The sequence below is a fragment of the Aethalodelphis obliquidens genome, unplaced genomic scaffold (genome assembly GCF_003676395.1).
Source record: "Aethalodelphis obliquidens isolate GAN/ISIS:26980383/991018 unplaced genomic scaffold, ASM367639v1 scaffold102, whole genome shotgun sequence".
NCBI classification, from domain to species: Eukaryota; Metazoa; Chordata; class Mammalia; order Artiodactyla; family Delphinidae; genus Aethalodelphis; species Aethalodelphis obliquidens.
The window spans coordinates 389212-412704 of record NW_020838046.1 but is presented as its reverse complement, the minus strand read 5'-3'; the positions used below and the strand labels follow the sequence as shown (position 1 = coordinate 412704).

General features: G+C 38.8%; 1 protein-coding gene across 6 annotated transcripts in view; it reads right to left on the bottom strand.

The window, feature by feature from the left end:
* MAPK9 (mitogen-activated protein kinase 9) overlaps window positions 1-23493 on the bottom strand; it is a 59261-nt gene that overhangs the window by 15521 nt on the left and 20247 nt on the right. For 3 of the 6 annotated variants that reach the window (XM_027096344.1, XM_027096341.1, XM_027096342.1), the window contains exons 3-5: window positions 12535-12664; window positions 9995-10053; window positions 7446-7584 (exon numbers count right to left, since the gene is read on the bottom strand). In XM_027096344.1, coding sequence (XP_026952145.1) covers window positions 7446-7584; window positions 9995-10053; window positions 12535-12664 — 328 coding nt within the window. Of the gene's footprint in view, window positions 1-7445; window positions 7585-9994; window positions 10054-11586; window positions 11643-12534; window positions 12665-23493 lie in introns of those variants that run through there. The other 3 variants (XM_027096345.1, XM_027096343.1, XM_027096346.1) reach the window with 3 other exon arrangements.

Here is a 23493-nt window from a genome sequence, read left to right as displayed (position 1 = left end):
AATCCAACCTGGCCCTGAACTAACACAGCGCCACATGAACAAGGATGATTAGAGTAGTGCCACCGGCCAGTCTGATGAACTGCTGTGTGATTAGTAGACATGCCCATTCCAGCCACCTCCACCTGTCAGAAAATTGTCCTCTTGCACTGATTTTGTTGGAACAATGCACTTTACTGCCATCTGCTGGAAAACTGTGATAATAAAATGCAAACCAAGCTGTCAAAGGTGTGGCTTGTTGTCCTGGCAGGACTGGGAGAGGCAGCCCCGCCTCCCAACGCTTGCGGATGGGAAGGTGCTTAAAGAGGTCTCAGGGCGCCTGAGGGCTCCCCACATGCACAGCCGCTCTCCCACCAGTCTCCACACACAACCAGAAGAAGCTTTCCACAAACGAACTGGACTTGTAGTTTGAAGATGGCAGAGTAAAGACAGTTCTGCCCCTTCAAATCTTGAAAACCACTCCAAACAAGAAACACACATTAAAATAAAAATGACACCTAAATTTGGGGGCTTGACCCAGAGTGCGGGGATGGCATCACTGGGGCAGCCAATAAGGGTGCACAAAATATCTGCAACCAAAAAAGGGCAAGAGCAGAGGAGTGGAAGGTTGAGGCCGTTGCTATTCCTGGTCAGTTCTCGGTATAGAACCCACTGACTGAAGAGGTGTCCCTGCACATTGTAACAAGCGTCCACTGCCTTGATTTCCCCACAGGTACCTATGACCCCTTACTCAGGTGACTGTACCTGGGAACAGCAGTCATTTGGAGAAGTGTTAGACACAAGTTCTAAGTGGATACTGAAAGTCAAAGACCCAAAGCAACATCATGCCTCCTCTAGCTGGTGGTGGGGGGTGAGTTGTGGAGGCCAGGTAATAAATGGAGACTGGTCCAGATCTCTTCCAGCTATATTATGACACAGGCCTAGGGCAAAACTGAAAGAATATTGCTGTTCACCTCACATGAGTGTGAATGGTTTCTGATCGTCTTTTCTAATCAGCATGGAAGAATGCATCTGCCCAGTCAAAGGCTACATGCCACACCTGAGGCCTTATTAATCTGCTCTAGCAACGACACCGTGTCCAGCACAAGCAGCTGCAATCAGGACTACTGATCAGCTAAGGCTCGATAGTCTACATTCTCTAGCATCCATCTAGTTTCTTCAAGGGCTGGACTAGTGAATTAAACTGAGCTATGAGGGACCACCATCCTCGCATTCTTTGGGTTTTAATGGCAGCATTAATCTCCTCCATTCTCCCCCACCTCCCAGAGTTCAATAATGTTTTTGATGTACTATCTTGAGGGGGGCAGTTTCAGGTTTCCACTTGGCCTTCCCCATCATAACTCTTACCTCACAGACCAGAGAACCAATGTAGGGGTCACTCTGCTAAGAGTACCAACTGCCAACTGTATCAGTTCCAATCACACACTTGAGGACTGGGGAGATGACTGTTGGGTGGGTCCATGGACCCTGTGGCCCATTGTGAGCCACCAGACTTAGACCCCTCAGGAATGAAGGTCTGGGTCACACTCAGGTAAGGCACAGAGACCTGCCAAGGTGATGGCTGAGGGTATGAATAATGGAGAATGGAGAGAATGAGTACCTGTTGTGGCTCCAAGGTCAACTGTAGTGAAAGGGGCTATAGTTGGTCCCTTCCCCTCAGGAAGGGAGGCCCACAGGGAGCCTGAGGGGGCTGGTCCTGACCTGTGTGGAGAAGCAGAGCTGAGGGGGGCAAGGGTGGATGGTGGTAGCCATGAAAATGCGTACCTGGCTCTCTGCTGTGGGACTGCAACTGACAGACACCCCACTGAGGTACCCTGATCCTCCCCTTTGCTTATGACAAGGCCACACACCCCACAGTGGCTCTTGGCTAATGACTGCATGGGGAAGGAGGTCCATTCTTATGAGACACCAGATTCCTCGGACGGGCAGCTCCCAACCCTCCTTCGTGCCCTCTCTACTCCAAGGGGTCAGACTGGGCTGACCCCTGTCAGCTTCCCCACCTCCACTGACTTACTCCCTCTGTTCTTCCTCACAGGCCTTCTCCCCATGCATCTCTTGCATGTCTAATGCCATCGTACTACACTAATGCCTTCAATGAAAAACCCCACATGCTCTATGGGGAGGGAAGGCAGCAGAAAGGAATAAATGACTTGGCTGAGTAGAGTAAATTCCAACCTCAGTGAGTGGCCCACAGTGAAATAATGTGGACCACAACACCTGGGAAGGGCTTAGGAATTGAACGACAAGTACTGTGGAAGGCAGGATGGGGCAGGGAGCAGGACACTGAGGGATCTGGGGTGGGGGAAGGTTCACAGAAAGGTAAAGGTAGACCTCCCAGATCCACACAGAGGTGTTGGTTCCTCCTTTACTCCTACTGGCCTATTATCTAGAAAAACTGAAACCAAGTTTCCAGACTCAGGCCTCAAGCACAATACCAACAGATCTGCTGGTATGAGGCACAGGAAGGGCATGGGTGAGGGGCCCAGCCTGAAGACAGGGTGCTGTAGCGAAGGTCTGCATTTTGCCACATGAGAACTTCAGCCCCACCCCACACAGCCTTTCATACCAGCAGCCAGACTGCTCTCCCTCAGTCAAGAGACCAGAGCCTTTTCTAGAGAAACTAAATGATGTCCAGAGAAAAGACCTGCAAACAGAGACACCTGTGGCTATGTGTTGCTCTAGAGAAAAACCCCTCATTCAACAATCCCAACCCATGCACTTCCACTTGGCCTTCTAATCCTTCAGTCTTAAATAGGACCAGTGACAAAAGGTCACCAGACGTTTGAGGAAAACCTCACACGTGACAGCGAGAGACCAAATGCACTAAAACAAACAAACAAAACAAAACAAAACAAAACCTCAGGGGAAAGGAAAACACTGCAGGCAGCAATAAGAAAACTTCAAAGGGACTTCCCTGGCAGACCAGTGGTTAAGACTCCCAATGCAGGGTGCATGGGTTCGATCCCTGGTCGGGGAACTAAGATTCCGCATGCCACACAGTGTGCCTAAAAACAAACAAGAAAAACCCAGAAAACAAACTTCAAAGAAATTCTAGCCTTGTAGAGATGATAGTGTCTCCATGCAAGAAGAATAAAATGCTATTTACCACAGCCAAGACATGGAAGCAACTTAAGCGCTTATCAACAGACGACTGAATAAGAAGATGTGGTATGTGTGTGTGTATATGGAATTACTCAGCCATAAAGAAAGGAATGAAATACTGCCATTTGCAGCAACATAAATGGACCTAGAGAATATTATACTTAGTGAAATAAGTCAGAGAAAGACAAATACTATATGATATCACTTGGAAGCTAAAAACTGATACAAATTAATATATATACAAAACAGAAACAGACTCACAGATATAGAAAACAAATTTGTGGTTAACAAAAGGGAGAGGGGGGGCTTCCCTGGTGGCGCAGTGGTTGAGAATCCGTTGGCCGATGCAGGGGACATGGGTTCGTGCCCCGGTCCAGGAAGATCCCACATGCCGCGGACCGGCTAGGCCCGTGAGCCATGGCCGCTGAGCCTGCGCGTCCGGAGCCTGTGCTCCGCAATGGGAGAGGCCACAACAGTGAGAGGCCTGCGTACCGCAAAAAAAAAAAACAAAAACAAAAACAAAAGGGAGAGGGAAGAGGGGTATGGGATTAACAGATACAAATTAACAGATACAAATTAGGGGTATGGGATTAATAGATACAAACTACCATATATAAAGTAGGTAAGCAACAGGGAAATACTGTATAGCACAGGGAATTACACCCATTATCTGGTAATATGGAATGTAATCTGAAAAAATACTGAATCACTATGCTGTACACCTGAAACTAACACAATATTGTAAATTAGCCATACTCCAATAAAAAAAAGAACAAAATGCTATAAAAAGGAACTTTTAAAAATAAAAAAGAGCTCCAACTAACTCGTACTTCAGAGAAAGACAGAATAAAGAACACAGTAAAGAAGGCATTCTGAAAGAAATAATAAAAAATTTTCCAGAACTCTATGGCATGTTCTTCCAGACTGAAGTGCCCACCACAATTAACGAAAAAAATTTCCATATCAAGGCATATCATCCTAACATTTCAGAATACAAGAAATAAAGAAACTTTAAAAAATGTTTCCAGAGATAAAACAAAACCCAAAACAGGGCACTTGCAAAGGATCAGTAATAAGAATGGCATTAGAAAGTTCAAAAGCCATACAACACTACGCAACAGGGTACTGTATTTACACCTTAGAGGGGAACTGATTTGTAACTAAGAATTTTCTATCCAACTGAATTATTAATCATGTGAGAGGGCAGAATAAAGAGTTTCAGCTATCTGAGGCCTCAAAAATTTTACTTCCCATGCACCACTTCTGGGGAAGCTATTGGAGGATGTGTCCCACCAAAACAAAGGAGAGATAGGGATCAGGAAGTGGGCTCCAACTCCAGAGAGAGGTGAAGGAAATCCCCAGGAAAACGCTGGAGCGAGGTCCAGGATAAGGTCTCTGCATCAGGTATGGGGGCAGCCAGTCCAGATGTGAGCAGGGCTGAGGCGCCAGGAGACAATCAAGGTGATGGAACAGCTAAGACATTTGGATACAGTGAGAGAAGACTTAGATACCTGGCAGAAACCTTAGGGTTTAATTAGCAATAAGGATGTGGAAAACTGCTCCCTCCTTAAAACAAACAACAAAGACCAAAACTCTAACAAATAAAAGACAAGTGTTGTTAACTCTAGGGACAAAAAGTTGAAAGGAAAAGAAATATAATCATGGTGTAAATATAGGCTTAGCTGTGAAAAGCGTTTATAGGGTCATGATGACGTAAAACACACTATGGACACTGATCCAAACCAATTACATTGTAACTATACTGGGAGGACAGGGGGACAGGAAAGGTGGCAGGTGAGGGGCACGATTGGTGAAAAAGAGCTAAGTCAGTACCTTATGTCCCAAACTGAAGAAAGATCAACAAATAGAGATCTCATCATATTATTTCAAGATATGGAGATAAACACCAAAATAACAGCTAAAAGAACTGAAAGAATTTGTTCTGGGGAGAGAGAAATAAGAGGGAGGAGGTGGGGGCTCTTTTTTAGTAAGTATTTGTAAAACTATTTGATCCTTGATAAAAATACAAAATTCAGCAAGTTGCAGAACAATATATGTACAAGATGATCCTGTTTTTGAAAAATATAAGTTAAAAAGGACGTTAGTATAGACAGATATGTTGGTATTAGCATCAGTAAGAAAATGTGTCAGTGTAAAGTTAGGAAGGAAACACACCCAACTGCCATCACTGGCCTCCTCCAGGTGACAGTGGTGGGCTGGGGACTTCCATTCAATTTTTTGAATTATACAAGGTAAAAATTGGTGGGATTACAGGTGTTTTATTTTTCAAGTAATTAAATTTTATGTTTAGAACGAAACCATCTTAGTAAGCAAAACCGAATGTGTGTATTTATGCCTATCGTATAGTATACAGAAAAAAGGACAGGAAAAGTTCACAGAAAACCGTTAACAGGTTTAAAGGGATAACTGCGGTTCATCACCTCTTGGGACCTGGAGGGGTGGTGGGTGTGCAAACAGGTGCCTTCTCTACCTTTCCCACAATGACCACGTGGTACTTTCACAGCAGACACAAAGTCTGGCAGACCCACAAATGTGTGAACAGGAGGGCATAAGACAAGGGGAGGGAGACCCAGTGGGGAGGTAAATGGGATGGAGAGGTGGTTGGCAGAATCATGCTGGGCAAACCAAAACTTTCTTGGACCTTCTGGTCCACAGGTATGGGCCTAAACCGCAGGGACGGAACATCACCTAACACAGGCACGTGCATGCTGCAGCTCTTACAAGACCCCCTAAAATGGGAGGATATTGCTGCCCCATGTATATCTGGGCCCAAGAGGGGAGATACAAGCAAGACAAACTGTTTCCTTTTACAAAATTAATAAGGCCTAACATAATGAAGCCTAATAATCTGGGAACTTATTCTCAGTTAAGACTTTAATACAAAATGTATTTAAGAGAAATTAGGAGTGCCTTAATTTATATAAAGGTCTGTAAATATTTTTGAAGAGAAATAGAATGTTATGCTGGGAAATCTTTATTTTTAATTAAAAAGACCAATGTTACTATTTTTAAAGCAAGTTTGTCAACAGTATTTATATAATTTAAACTGAACACTTGGCGGCAGCAAAGGCTGTATTTTAAATGACTGAAGACTGGTCAGGACTCTTTGTGCCAGGCGCCCAACAGGCACTGGGAGGGCCAGGACTGGCCTCAGGCTACAGACCTCACTCAGGCCTCAGGCCTCATGCTCACAAGGGGCAAGAGTTTGGCCCTCTCTGGATTGGTGGGCTCTGCTACTGTGTTAGGTCTCTGATCAGTGGCTGTGATGGAAACAGTCTTTCCTGGCACCCAACAGATCCAAAAGAATTACTACTACTACACCATCAAAAATCTCTCTATTCTTTTTTGTATGAAAAGGCTTCATTGTTTTTGTCTCACTATCTTCTTCCCCCCACAGATTTCAGTTCAGAGAAAATACAACTTCTTGCTGTTGAAACATAATATTGAAAGACAGTCTGTCAACAAAATTAGTATAGTAATAATTTAAGGAATGCTAAGAATGTTTTCAATAAAACTATCTCTGCCTCTAGTCTCACTCAACATTATAGTTGCTAAAAAAACAAACAAACAAAAAACCAAACAAAAAAACACAACTCTATCATAATCTGCCCACACAGCAGTACAAGTGAAGAAAATAACAAAAACTCATAAAACCAGCTTAGAGAATATCTCTCTGGTTTTTAAATATGTACCCCCTGACAGGCAACACCATCATTCAAATTCCAGCCTTGGCCTATTCAAAAGATCTGCCTGGAACCTTTCCGAAAGCTCCCACCAGTATGGCTGGGATGCTGGAGTGGTAGAATTTTACGATGTAAGCAATGAACACTTGGGCCATAATTCACATAAGACTTCTCAAGCAACTGTATCATATACTACTTGGCCTCTAACTTTCCCCCACCCCAAATCCAAATTCCTTGCTCACTAAAAATGGGATTTCAAATATGGAAAAACTATTAACACCAGGTAAATCTGGGTAAAGAGTAAAGTTCTTTGTCCTATTCTTGCAATTTTTCTCTAAGTTTTAAGTTACTTTCAAATAAAAACTTAAAAAAAAAAGAAGTATTTTTCTGCAGTACTAGTCTGAACAGCTGGCTCATGCCTGCATCCAGGGTGGCTCACATGGGCCCAGGCAAACCAGGCATTCCACAAATGTCTTCTAATCTCAACTATATTTGGAAGAGTAACATGATCCCATAGTTTATTTGGATTTTCGACATTGACAAATTTTTAAAAAATATTATGTTCTTTTGTAACTGGAGATTATGACAACGAAATGATTGTGATTAAAAAACAAAACTAAACAATATGGTATCACTACTTACTCTATGAATTATACCAGCTGAATGTAGATGTTTAATACCACAGAGCATCTGGTAAAGAAGGTAGGACATTCTTTCATGGTCCAACTCCATATGAATAACCTGACATAAGTTAGCATCCATTAATTCCATAACCAAATACCTGGGGAAATAAATGATCAGCCATGTACACATGAAAATTATCCAAAATTCCTTTATGGTTATTAAACTAGAATTTTTATGAAATAGTAATAACTTACCACCTAGTCACTGCACTGGCTAAAGTAAAAAGATAACTTGTTTTCCCTAAACATTTATAAGGTATCTTGAAAAGAAGCAAATATATGATGAAAGTTTGTAAAAGTTTTCAAAAAATGAAAACAACTAACAACAAAATGCCTTTCAAGTTAAATACAAAACAATTTTTATATCATAGTAAATAGAATCTCAAACATTCAAATTCTCCTATATTTAAACATTTTTGCTATTGGATCATTCTTACCAATATAGAAACCATGCTGTTATTGCTCTCATCTTAAGAAAACTTTGACCTTACTTCCCCCACCAGCTACCATCCTATATTTTTGCTCCCTATGCAAGCAAAACTCCCCAAAGAGGTGTCTATACTTATCATCTCCAATTTTTTCTCCCATTTTTCCTTAATCCCACTTTAATCAGGCTTTTGCCCCCACCACTTTGCTGAAACTGTCCTCAAGGCTCCATGTCGGCCTTCCGTGTTGCTAAATCCAGTGGCCAGTCCTACAATCCTGGCTGACTGTGTCCTTTTCCTATCCCCAGCTTCTTACTGTTGAAGTGCCAGCACTCGGTCCTTGGTCTTCTTTTCTCTAACTGTACTTACAATCTTGGTGATCTCTGGTCTCTGGTCTCAAGACTTTAAATACCATCTATAGACTGACAACTACCAAATTAATACCTTCAACCCAGACCCCCTTGCTGAACTCCAGGCTCATTTATCTAACTGCCTATTTCACAGTTCCACTTGGGTGTCCAACAGACATCTTGAACTAAAACTGAGTTCCTTCTACCCTGCCTCGCAATCTGTTCTGACTGTAGCCTTCCACATCTCAGTTGAGAGCACTTTTATCCTTCTGGTGCTCAGGCCAAAACTCCAAGTGTTGCTCTCAGCTCCTCTTTCTCTCACACCACACATCCTCTCTAGGAGCAAACACTGGGGTTCTACCTTCAAAACAGTGTCAGCATCCTATCTCTTGCCTTTACCATCACTATCACCCCTCTGGTCTAAATGCAGCCATCATAATCTCACCTGAATTGCTGCAATAGCCTCCTGACTGGTCTTCTGTGTCCTACTTCTAACAGTGGGTTCTCGACCCAGAAACCAAAGTTATTCTTTTAAAACATAAGTCAGATAAGCTTACTCTTCCTGCTGAAAGTCTTACTGACTTGTAAAGGAAAATCCTTACAGTGGCCTAGAGGCCCAGCAGTGTCTGGCCCTGTCACTTCTTTGAACCCACCTCTTCAACTTTCCTCTGCTTCTTCTGATCCAGCCACACTGGCTCTTGCTGTTCTTATAACACACCAGGCACACTCCCTCTTCTGCTCCTTTACACTGCCTGTTCCTTCTATCTTGATACTACCTTCCCCCAAATATCTGTAGGACTAACCTCCTCACTTCCTTGAAGGCTTTCTTCACATGTCACCAATCCAGTGAGGTCCTTCCCTAACTACTCTACTTAAAGTTGCAACCTGACTCCTAACGCCCAGCACTTCTGAACCCCCTTACCCAGCTCCATTTCTTCTACAACATTTGCCACACATCCTAATGAATGACATCATTTCCTTATTTGTTATGTTGACTGTCTATCTTCCCTGGCTTTCCTGCAAGCTCTAGGAAGAAATATGACCACCTGCGATTCTTAAAAAATGAAAGGGATTTTTGCTGTTTTGGTCACTAAAGTATGCCAAGTTCAAGAGACTGTCTAGCACACAGTTGGCAATCAAATATTTGTTTGGTTTTTTTTTTGGCCTCACCGTGTGGCTTGCGGGCTGAAAGCATGGCGTCCTAACCACCACACTGCCAGGGAATTCCTGGCAATCAAATATTTGTTAAATGAATGAATGAATACATGAATAAATTTAGGATAAAGTTGTGTATTATATCTCAATAATAAATTAATATCTCATTTCATCATTACTAAGATAATTCTATTTCACATTTTGGAAGTTTAATGACTTACCCATTTCAAATAATAATTATAAACACCTAAACCCTACAATCTTGGGGACTAGAGAAAAACATGTTATATTTTATATTTCAGTAAAGGAAATCAGCAGCATTAATGGCACTGTCTGCTCTGAAGAATTATTTTCAGTCATCCTTTATCTGTTGTAGAAATGATAACCATCTAGGCACAAATAGTTGAATACTATTATTCATTTTCCTTAATATTTCTCTTCCACAGAGAAAAGTGGCTAGGATATCATTTAAAAATGTGTTCTCACCTATATTTCCTAAGTAAAAAAAGGAGTTACTTTCTTTTCTAAATTTTCACTCTTTGATGAGCAGTGTATTACTGAATAAAAATTATACTTACACATCTTGAAATTCTTCTAGAGTTTTCTGTGGTGTAAACACATTTAACAAACTAATTATCTGAAAAGAGAAAATTATATCTCAGCATGTCAAATGACTCTACTTGACTATAAAAATTAAGTTTAACATTAAAGTGTGTTAAAACTAGAAAAAAAATCACAGCAGAGCTTTGTATTTATTATTATTGTTATTGCTTTTACCAAAACATTCTATTACACAGCATTTGAAAAAAGCTAAATGATTAGGATTCTCAACTTGGAAATAATATGCACTTTTAATCAAACCACTTTTATGTGTCCCCAGTAACTTATTACTATAGAATTTTAACACATAATGTCTTTCTAGCTCTGAACATAAAAAAGTAGCAATTACAAGTAGAAAAACACTAAATAAAGCAATATGTTAACTCTGAAAACTTAAATACAATATCCAAATTTCTAAAAAGTTTTGAAATGTAAAGGCTAAGCTTATATTTTTGGTATGATAAAGATGAAATGCCTCATAGCATTACCTATTAACATTACCTTTATGTAAGGAGGATTCAAGAACGGACCCCACCACAGGCCTTGGTCCTGGCACCCCAATGGTTAAACAATGAATTCTGCTGCTTGAGCATCAAACACACGTCCTCAATCATTTCAAATGACTGAGGGAAAGATGAATTATTCAGTATATAGGATTGGAGTGGCTGGCTAGCCAAGGGGGAAAAAACTAGATTCATACTTCAATCTTTACACCAAGATAAACTCAAAATGGAACAAAAATTTAAATCTAAAACATGAAACCATGAAACATTAAAATATGAATAAACATTTATACAATTCTGGTGTAGAAAAGCCTTTTCTAAGCATGACAGGAAACCTAGGAGATTTGATTATGTTAAACACAACAACAAAAATCAGTATGACAAAAACAACCTAAATTAGGTCAGATGGAAAAGTGAGGGTTGACAGCTTTAATATACAAAGATCTTCTATAAATGCATAAGAAAGAAACCAACAGTCCTAGAGAAAAATGGACAAAGGCCATGAAAAACAAACTCTCAAGAAATAAAAATAAATGGCTAATAGAGATATGGAAAGAAAATCAACCTCACAAATAAAAATAAGGTATCATTTGTCATCTATCAGTTTGGTAAGGTAAAACAAATCAACAGTATGTAGCTCTGGGGTATTTTGAAATAAAAGACATACTCAGATACTCAATAAAAGTGTAAAATTGACAGTCTTCCTTGAGGTTAATTTGTCAGTATATATTATTAAAACCAAAAGTGTGCATAGTCTTTGACCCAGCTATCTTGGCCAAGGAATTCACCTGGACAAGTGTGCAAAGATGCAATGTATAAGGATGTTCACTGCAGCACTGCTTATAATAGCAAAAAACTGGAAACAATCTAAATATCTGATAATAGGTGATTGGTTAAATGAATAACTGTGCATCTGTACTATGTAGCCATTTAAAAAATGGTTTATATCTATGTTCATTAATGTATATGAGATCTAGCAACATTCCACTAGGGAAAAAGCAGGATGTGTAATAACATAACTGAGCTTATTTATGTATGTGTGTATATATATGCATAAGAATGCTCACCAAAATGTTAATGATAGTGGGTGGTGGGATTCAAGGATTTTTCTTTCTTGTTTATACTGTTTGAATTAAAAATAATAATAAACATATTTTTTTGTAACCTGAAAAAAAAACTTTTTTACTTTTTGTTTTAAACCTGTAAAATAAAGCATGCATTGGAGAATTTAAAAACAAACTCAAACCACAGACTCAAAAGATTGAACCTATCTTAGTTTTGTGTTTAATGTCCCTACACCAGAAAAATCCAGCATAAATGTTACAACAAAAGGAGCCATATAGAGTTGAGTGTATTTTTAAATACTTATCCCCCCCACCCCGTAACAAAAAGAGGTCACATGGGAGGGGATCTCCAAAGCCCCTGCCAGACTTAACATTTTATAATTTTATAACATGGCAAGGTTATCAAAATCATGTTCAAAATAATGCTCAGGCATCAGTAGTAGAACATAAAATGGGCCTGAGTACCTCATTTTCTAGAGATATACTGTTTTTCCTTAAAATTTACAATGCTTTGATTTCTGTAGAGATGCCAAGTACAACTATCTTGAATATAACATCACCTAATAACATTTATTTAAATAAATGTGAATATGTAAAAGCTACTTATAGAACAACGTTTTTCTAAAAAGTATTTGGATATTTCTCAATTTGCCAGGTCAATACTGTTGCCATTTTATACACAGGGAAACAGTGAAAACCAAATGGTTACAAGGTTAATTGACATTCCCATCTGTGTTGAGTGACCTAAATTCCTATGGACAATGATGCCTCTTGCTGACTTCAATATCTCCAATGTTGATTGAAAATTCTGTCAATAAAATATAACCATTTAAATAGTATTTTTATCACTAGTTTACCCTAGGTCTAAACTCATTGTATCTCCAAAGACCCAGATGATTATGGCAGCATTGACAACATTAAAGTATTAGAGGAAATATAGACATAACTTACATTTTTATGATTGACACATTTTAAGAGGACAAGTTCACGATAAGCTCTCTTTGCATGAGTCTGATTCTGAAAAGGACGGCTTAGTTTCTTGACTGCAACATTTATCCCAAGAACTGTATCAAAAGCAGCACTATAATTAAGAAATATAATAGGCAACCCATTAGGATGATTTTGGAATATACAGCAATGCAGAATGTACATTCAATGTATTATCTTTTTAAATGAATAACAAATAAGGAAAAATCTGCTTGCTTCCACTCTGGTACTTCTGCACATTAAGAGCAAAGTGAGTTGGCTAAGCGTGCAGGACGAACGGACTCCTCTGCAGAGGCGCCACCATGGCAGCTGAAGCTAGGATGGGATTCAGCAATCTTTGCACATGGACGTCTCATTATATTAGTTGAGATTATTATGTTCAGAACCAAGTAATTTAATACAGAGCATGTAAGACTGCCCAGAAAACAAAATCTTCAGTTTAAATATGCCAATAAGTTGAAAAAAAGTCACTGGTATCACAGAATGAAATATAAGTATATTTTGGAGTATCACAGTGGAGAAAATGGTTTGAACTCATGAGACGGATATAATAAATCTAGATTTTGATTGATTGTGTTTTTCCCAGATGTAAGAATCTAAAAGGAAAACAGAAGCCAAAATCTCAGTTCATGGTAAATCCCCAAGATACAAAATCCCTAACATAAGCAATTGCTATACATAAAATTCTGCTAGAAATACCTCCTCATACTACTATGGTTAAGAAATAAAATCTTCTAGGATCTTTGTTTCCAGAATCTCAAGTTCCCAGCTGAAATTTATGATTAATTTTCCTCCAGAAAATAGACAGGAAAAATTGAGTACCTTCTGTACTAGTTTCAAGCTAGCACTAACAGTATGATTGCTGTCACTGTTACCTTTTGGCTCCTCATCAGGGGTTAAAAGCTGCTAAAGACCATCTGAGAACCTAAGCACCATTTAAAATACTGTTTCTATTTATTTATTCTATTCAGTTTATAACACTGTTTACACTTATTCACTTCTATTAATTTTTTTTTGCCAAAAAACCCAAACTTAATTCAATTTTAACTTTTTAAAATTAAAGGCTGTCTGCTGTAGCATTTGGTTAAGAATTATTAGAAGCTTCCTGTTACTTTGGAATTACTTTTTCTTTAATTCACATTATGTGTTCATGTATACACAGATGTAAAATCACATGCCCAGGGACTTCCCTGGTGGTCCAGTGGTAAAGAATCCGCCTTCCAATTCAGGGGACTTGGGTTCAATCCCTGGTTGGGGAACTAAGATCCCACATGCTGTGGGGCAACTAAGCCCGTGTGCCACAACTACTGAGCTCACATGCCGCAAACTGCAGAGTCCACGTGCTCTGGAGCCTATGGGCCACAAGTAGAGAGAAGCCCGCATGCCACAAGGAAAGATCCCACACGCCTCAATGAAGACCCTGCGTGCCACAACTAGGGCCTGACGCAGCCAAAAAAATAATAAAGAAAATTAATTAATTAATTAAAATCATATGCCCATATGCAAATGTAATATTCATATGGATTATAAAATGTCAAAAATAAATCTATTTGTGAAACAAATCATTAATTAATACATGCACATGTGATTTGTACATATATATATATATATATATATATATATATATATCTCAGTCTTGAGAATTTAAAAACAGACACACCTTTTTTGGTCTCAAAAGTTTTTGTCCAATGAGCCAAATGGACCAATTCTGAATATCTGAGCAGACTCATGCTTCCCCATTCCTAGTTCCAACTCCAGGAGGAGCTACCTTCAGTTATTCCTGGCTTTACTTCTTTTAGTAATATCTCAGCTCCAAAGAATATACTTTTATCACTATTTCCTCATTTATCAACTTCAGAATTAGCTATTTACTCCCCATTACGAACACTGAGGATTTAGTCACTTCATTGAAACCCCCAACTCCTCCTAGTTTTTTGTTCTCATGTTATTGTTATTATTATTATTATTTGTTGTTGTTGTTGGTACGCGGGCCTATCACTGTTGTGGCCTCTCCCGTTGCGGAGCACAGGCTCCGGACGCGCACGCTCAGCGGCCATGGCTCACGGGCCCAGCCGCTCCGCGGCATGTGGGATCTTCCCAGACCAGGGCATGAACCCGTGTCCCCTGCATTGGCAGGCGGACTCTCAACCACTGCGCCACTAGGGAAGACCTCTCATGTTATTTTTAACTTTTCCCTTGGTCACCCTTGTAACTTTAAATAACATGCCTAAACTTGCTGCATCAACTTTCAAAGGAACCTCTTGCTCCCCACTATGTAAAATGAGAATATTACACTTCATCTCCTTTTTCCTCCAGCTCTCTAATCTCTTTTCCTCCAATTTCTGTCTTAAATGGTCAAGTTTAATAACACATCTTTCAATCCCTATAATTAAATCTTCTGTGTTTCTTCCTTAGGATGTGTCTAAAAGTTGAAAATCGACTTACAGAGTGTATGTATGTATGTGCACACATGTAAACATTACTAATTTCAGAGCGAGGATTACATTTCATTTCTAAAGATCACATGACCCTTGCCACTCATAAGAGAATGTGATTGTTTCCAGCATTAAGGTTAAATGGATTCTCTTCTAACATTCCGTAAGTTCTCAAACATCATGCTGCTTTAAATTTGTTTTATTCTTAGATCGTGACTTTTTCTAACTTTTCTACCACAAGTTTCTAATAAACTTTTTTTTTCTTATTAAGAGAAGACAAATATACCTCTTTAGAGCTGTCACTAGTACTTCTTACCTCCTTACTCACATTATCTATTGTTTGGAATCTATTCCATTTTTCAGAAAGACCTTTTTCTTGGGGTTTCAAGGCCTGATATGTACCTATCGCCCTGGGATTTCTTTTCTCTGGCTTCCACTGTTTCTGGTGTTACACGTTCTTGTATTCTTTCTTGTTGGAGTACACTCTCAAGGAACTTCCTCAGAAAAAAAGGGCATGGAAGATAAATTATCTTACTCTTCCTTTATCCTTGATTGATAGTTTGTCTTCTAAGCTCGAAATCAATTTTCTCTCAGAGCTCCAATGATTTCCAAAGTTGAGTGCTGTTGGTGAGAAGGCGTATGCCTGTCTGGTATTCATTCTTTTGCTTCCTTTTTTGTTCCTCGTCTTAATGATTTATTACAAAGAACCATGTTTTGTCAACAACCCCAAAGCGCTCCCCCCCACTAATCACTATCCTTCCTGCCCCCCAAAGACAATAACTACTTCTGACTTTATTTTTATACTATAATTAAATATATTTATTTGGCTGTGCTGGGTCTTAGCTGCTGCATGCAGGATCTTCAATCTTCATTGCGGCATGCAGGATCTTTTAGTTGTGGCATGTGGGATCTAGCTCCCTGACCAGGGATGGAACCTGGGCCCCCTCCATTGGGAGCATGGAGTCTTAGCCACTGGACTACCAGGGAAGTCCCCTACTTCTGACTTTTATCATAATCACTTCCTTGCTTTTACCAGCTAAACATGTATCTTCAAGCCCCTGCATCATTTATTTTTGCCGGGTTTTTGAAACTGTCTATGTCTGACTTCTTTCACTCAACATTATATTTGTGAGGTACATCCGTTGTTGTGTGAAGCTATAACTCATTCTGTGTCATCGCTATAATATTCCTTTGTTATGATTATATGACATAATGTTGATAGATACATTGGTTGTTTTCAGTTTACAAGCAAAAAACATGGTCATAAACATTCTTGTACATGGTTCTGGGCATGCATTTCTGATGAGTAGATAGCTAAAAGTGGTATTACATATAGTTTATTTTAGTAGATAATGCCAAACTGTTTTCTGAAGTGGTTTGTTCTATCAATTTCTAGGCATTTGATTTTTTTGTCGTATATTGACCCTGTGTCCTGCAAGAGGGCCAAGTTTAACAAAAGGGAGATCACAAGGGAAGGGGTGGGGGGGCACTAATCCAATCACGAGAACCCTTTAGAAGCAGAGTTTGTTTTGGCTGGTGGGAAGAGGGGAAAGTCAGAGAGATCTGAATCCTGAGAAGGTCTAGACATGTTGTTGCCTTTAAGATGGAAGGGGGGTCACGTGAGAAGGAATGTGGGAGCCTCTAGGAGCAGAGTGGCCCCTGGCTGATAGAGAGCAAGGGAATGGAATGGAGACCTCTGACCTACAGCTGCAAGGAACTGGGTTCTGCGAAGAATCTGAACGCACTTGAAAGCAAATTCTTCCCCAGAGCCTCCAGATAAGAGCCCAGTCCAGTGACACCTTGATTTCAGCCTTGTGAAATGCCAAGCAGAGAACCCAGGGAAGCCCACCCAGATTTCTGGCCTACAGAACTATGAAATTATAAATGGTTGTTGTTCTGCTTTAAACCACTAAGTTTATGGTAATTTGTTACGCGGCAATAGAAAACAAATACATCCTCTCTTCCATATTTTTCTACCCTTTTGTCTCCCCAGGCTTCATTCTGGATACTTTTTTCCTCACCTATCTTTCAGATCACAATTCTCTCTTCAGTTATATCTAATATGCTTTTAAACTCACCCATTAACTTCATAATTCAATTACTATGTCTTATAGTTCTATAATTTCTATTTAGTTGTTTTAAGTTTTCATTTTCCACCAAAACTTTTTCATACTGTCTTTTATCATCTGGAACATAACATCATAACTCTTTGGAAGTCTGGATCCAATAATGCCAATAACCCCTGTGGATCTGTTTCTTTTCTCTGTTGTTTGTGCTGGATTTTGTGAATGTTGTCCAATCTCCTTGTGTGACTAGTTATTTCTGATTACATCTTGCACCTTGAACTTGCAAAACTGTTTGCTATCTAGAAATAATTTGATATCCAGTATGATCTATCTTCCTCCAGGTAGAATTTACATTTATTTCTGCTGGGTACCTGGGGGCACTAGCAATTTGGGCTCACCTCACTTTGGGTTCAGCAAATGAGATGATGTGAAGTTAAGTGGCAGTTCCTGCAAGGGCCAGTTTCTTTTTGGTTCATCCTTACTTCTAGGATGCAGCCCTTTATCGGACCCAGTTAAAGCAAAGGAAGTTCACTAAGCCCCTTTAGAGGGCCCTGGATGCCAAACCCTGTCTCCTATAGCCCCACAAGGCAGTCCAAAGGACTCTAAGTCTCTCAGCTGCCCACTCCAGAATTTTCAAATGCCCTCAAGGGAAAGAACACCCCAAATCCTGGGCTCCTCTTACTAGGCTTCTCCTTCTCCAGATACTGGCCTAATAATTCTTCATTTACTTACTCGCTCTCTAGGGGCAAATGCTGAGCATGGGGGTAGGGGTGGGAATGTTGGGAGCCAACTAGCAAAACTGTTTCATAGACACACTTTTAATTAACATCCCTACTTCTAGCCACCCGTTTCATCTTCGTTTTTTGTATCTGGCATCTGTATACTCACAACCTCTTTGGAGTTCTACTATAGATAGGTTCTCTTCTTTGTGGCAAATGTCTTACCTACTTATTCTCACTTCCTCTGCAGAAACTTGTTAAATGCTCTCATATCCACTGATTACTGCTCTCCTGTCTCTTTGTTTAGGTGTCTGATCTTAAATTAGAAGTTCCAAACTATACATTTTAGAGGTGTAACTATAAAGACACAATGATTTGCCCAAGGTCACTAAGAACTACTGCTATGAGGATCTGAGCTGGACTTAGAACTCAGTTCTCCTGAATCATAGCCTTCCTATGCCTTATAGCATATATCTTCTTTATCACAAAAATTTTGTTGTGGACATTATGTTTATTTATATATACTAACAGAAAACAAAACAGTATAAGAACAGGCCAACATTCATGCTTGTACAGAACTAGAGGAAGCAAAAAGGATAAGAGCTATACCAACCATTTCATGTTAAGGTTTTAACTGTCACTTCTAAGCATTGTCAGATCTAATATTACACTTTTTTTTTAAACACTTCATAAAAGATGCTCAACATTGTTGATTATTAGAGAAATGCAAATCAAAGCTACAATGAGGTACCACCTCATAGCAGTCAGAATGGCCACCATTAAAAAGTCTACAAGGGACTTCCCTGGTGGCACAGTGGTTAGGAATCTGCCTGCCAATGCAGGGGACACGAGTTCGAGCCCTGGTCTGGGAAGACCCCACATGCCGCGGAGCAACTAAGCCCATGCGCCACAACTACTAAGCCTGCGCTCTAGAGCCCGCAAACCCCAACTACTGAGCCCACCCGCCTACAGCCCATGCTCCACAACAACAGAAGCCACCACAATGAGAAGCCCACACACCACAATGAAGAGCAGCCCCTGCTCGCTGCAACTAGAGAAAGCCCGCACGCAGCAATGAAGACCCAATGCAGCCATAAATAAATAAATAAATTTATATATATATAAAAAGTCTACAAATAACAAATGCTGGAGAGGGTGTGGAGAAAGGGAACTCTCCTACACTGTTGGTGGGAATGTAAGCTGGTACAGCCACTATGGAGAACAGTATGGAGGTTCCTCAAAAAACTAAAAATAGAGCTACCATATGATCCAGCAATCCCACTCCTGGGTATATATAAAGACAAAACTATAATTCAAAAATATACATGCACCCCTATATTCATAGCAGCACTATTCACAATAGTCAATACATGGAAACAAAGTAAATGTCCATCTACAGATGAAAGGATAAAGAAGATGTGGGACATATATACAATGGAATACTACTCAGCCATAAAAAAGAACGAAATAATGTCATTTGCAGCAACATGGATGGAACGAGATTATCATACTAAGTGAAGTAAGTCAAAAAGAGAAAGACAAATACCATATGATATCACTTATATGTGGAATCTAAAATATGACACAAATGAACCTTTATGAAACAGAAACAGACTCACAGACATAGAGAACAGACTTGCGGTTGCCAAGGGGGAGAGAGGTGGGAGAGGGATGGATTGGGAATTTGGGGTTAGCAGATGCAAACTATTATATGTTAGAATGGATAAATGACAAGATCCTACTGTATAGCACAGGGAACTATATTCAATATTCTACGATAAACCATAATGGAAAAGAATATTTTAAAAAAAGAATGCATATATACATATAACTGAACCATTTTGCTGTACAGCAAAAATTAACAACATTGTAAATCAACTATATTTCAATTAAAATTTTTTTTAATAAAAGCAGAAAAAAAAAGTTAAGCACTTCGTAGAACTGTTTCATAAAACAAATAGTCCTTACTACTTTGGTTAAACAGCTTGACATTTTAGAAGGAGAGAGAAAAAGTGAATATATATATATATGAAAGAAATGTACACATATTTTCCCCATAGAGCTTTAAAACCTTGAATTACTTAATTCTACTAATAACTTAATTTTATAAATACTTCAAATGATAAACATTTTAAAACTTACTTCCTAATTATTTTACTAACAGTTTTAATGAACAACAAAAACATAGAAACAAATAAATCAGATAACTGTAAAAACAATTCAAAATTAGGAGTCAGAATATTTTATTTGGACCCCAGCTCCTCCTTTTAATCCTGTATCAATACCTGCACTTTGGTTTACCTGCACACCTGTCCCTATATCTTTATCAAGCTCTAGTTTAAATAGATGATTAACAAGTTTTGTAAACCATTCATTATTGCTACTATGATATTTTACTTCTCAAAAATGTAAAAACACATGTATATTAGTTTCCTATTGTTGCTATAACAAATTAGCACAGATTTACTGATTTAAGACACAAATTTATTATCTTACAGTTCTGGAGTGTGTGTGTGTGTGTGCACACATGTGCACGTGTGCATCAATCAAACCAATCACATACTCCTTGGTTCGATCAGAGAGAAGGCTCTATTCCAAGCATGAGGTGAGATTATCTGAAGTTCCACAGATAAGTCTCAAAAGATCAGGGATAGTGTCAGGACAGGGACAGAAGAGCAGGGTTTCGGAGGAGACTCCAACCAGGAGATGCAGTGGGGACAAAAGTGATGGGCGTGGGAAAGAACCTGTCATATTTGCAGAGAAGGGACCATTGGAGATAAGAAGTTATCTAAAAGTTAGGGCTTGATGGTGGGTATACTCAAGCCCTTCCATCACTGATGAGGAAGAAAGGAGTCTAACTGGCACCATTCATAGTTTCTTGCTCTATCTACACAGCAGAACAAGGTAAAAGATCCTCTCCTTGAACTGTGTATAAAAAGAACACTTTTCTTTTAAGGACCTTAAAGCATAATGCCAATATCCAAGACTCTGTGCAAAACAGAGCCAGGAAAAAATCCTCTGAAGACATGTGGGGGAAGTATCACAGGAAACGTTTCTCTCTTGTCAGTCTGGGACTACCATTGCCTGCACCACCACTGCTGCAGTTCAATGGTACCACAAAGCCTCAAGCCTAGAAGGAAGGTGAGGAGTAGTCACCCACCTTCCCGGCTGAGAGGAAGCCAGCACAGGCTCTGGTAGAAAGTAGCAGTAAAGTAATAATGGAAACCAGGTCTCCAACCATCTAGGCCCAGCTCTCGTGACAGCACCTCCTCTAAAAGCCAAAAGAAAACATCCCAGAAGTCTAAGAATAATTTTCATAATTGCACAAACATTTCTAAAAGAAAGTATCAATAATCTGAATCAAGTTAACTAACCTCTTTTCCATGCATCAGTAAAGTTAACCCAACTAAAAGGTTTTGATCTGGTAATGAATAACTGGCTTGGGTTACAAAGTTAAGTGAATAATTACATCAAAGATCACAAAATAAACTCTAGCTGTGCAAAAGGCTCATTAAGAGCTATTTTAATCAGTTCAAAGACTTCTTTCTTGAGCAGAAAAGCGTGAAACCCAGTTTTTGATCCTTCCTTAAAATCAAAATTCAGGCTATGGAAGTGGGAATTTGCAAGACGTGAAATTTAGGATGGTGTTAAAATTTTAGCCTCTACATGTATGTGAGGTGAAAGTTGCTCATACAAATGTTAATAAAATTGTCATAAAATTATTTAAATGAAAATACTAAGAGTTAAGTGAAAGTACAGTTAAGACTATATCAATATGTAACGTAAGTTACAAGAAAATGACAACATATTTTAATGTATAATATAACATGAAAATATTACATATAATACTATAGTATCAGGGGTTAAATATCCATTAAAAATGACAAATATCCTTAAGTTAAGGCACCTTTCAGTTTACATTTTTTTTCAAAAAAAATTTTTTTAAGGGGGGATTCACATAAACATAAAATGAACCATTTTAAAGTGAACAATTCAGTAGCATTTAGCACATTCACAGTGTTGTGCAATCACTACCTTTAAGTAACCCCAAAAGATTTTCATCACCCCAAAAGGAAACTCCATACCCATTATGAAGTTGCTCCCCATTCCTCTCTCCCCCTTGCCCTTGTTACCACCAATCTGCATCTTTCTCTATGGATTTACCTACTTTGGATATTTCACATAAATGGACTCATATAATACTACTACCTTTTATGTTTGGCTTCTTTCACTTAGCATGTTTCTGAGGATCATCTATGTTGTAGCATATATCAGTGCTTCATTTTTTTTATGAATAATATTCCATGTATGTATATAACACAGCTTGTGTATCCATTCATTTACTGATGGACATTTGGGCTGTTTCCACCTTTTGGCTATTGAGAATAGTGCTGCTATGAACATTTGTATACAAGTCTTTTTTGAACATCTGTTTTTAATTCTTTTGGGAATATATCTAGGGATATTTACTGGGTCATGTAATAATTCTATGTTTAACTTGTTGAGGAACCGTCAAACTGTTTTCCACAAGTGGCTGCACCATTTTACATTCTCGCTGGCAGTGTATGAGGGTTGTAATTTCTTCACATCCCTGCCAATCTTTGTTATTTTCCATTTTGTTGATTATGACCACCTAGTGGGTATGAAGTAGTACCTCACTGTGGTTTTGATTTGCATTTCCCAAATGGCTAACAATGAGCATCTTTTCATGTGTTTATTGGCCATAAATCTTCTTTGGGGAAATGTCTATTCAAGTCCTTTGCCTGTTTTTTTTTTTTTTTTTTTTAATTGGGTTGTTTGATGAGAACCTACTGTATAGCACAGGGAACTCTACTCAGTGCTCTGTGGTGACCTAAATGAGAAGGAAATCCAAAAAGGAGGGGATATATGTATACGTATAGCTGATTCACTTTGTTATACAGCAGAAACTAACACAACATTGTAAAGCAACTATACTCCAATTAAAAAAAAAAAAAGATGCTTTTACCTAAAAATAAATAAATTGGGTTGTTTGTCTGTTTGCTGTTGAGTTGTAGGAGTTCTTTATATTCTGAATATTAGACTCTTACCAGATACACGATTTGCAAATATTTTCCCATTTGTGGGTTGTTTTTTCACTCTCTTGACAGTGTTCTTTGATACACAAAAATTTTTAATTTTGATAAAGTCCAATTTCTTCTTTTGTTGCTCATGCTTTTGGTGTCATTTCTAAGAATTCAAAGTCATGACGCTTCCCCCTTTGTTTTCTTCTAAGAGTTTTATGGTTTTAACTCTTACATTTAGGTCATCGATCAATTTTGAGTTAACCTTTTACATGATGTGAAGTAGGAGTCCAACTTCATTCTTTTGTATGTGGGTATCCAGTTGTCCCAGCACCATTTGTTGAAGAGACTGTTCTTTCCCCACTGAATAATCTTGGCATCCTTTTTGAAAATCAACTGGCCACAGATGTATGGGTTTATTTCTGGACTCTTAGTCTTTAAAATTCTTTAAAAATTCAGAACTTTCCATCTTATAATTCTACCACTGCTTTTACCAGAGGAAGTTTAGCTTATAACTGTTTATTTGGGAACTTTCATTTCAAAACTAGAATTTTTTTAATGAAAAATATACACCCATAATGAGTAAATTCATTATTAAACATTTCTTTAAAAAACAAAGATAGGAAGTAGGATATGAAAACTGGAAATCAAAACTAATCTC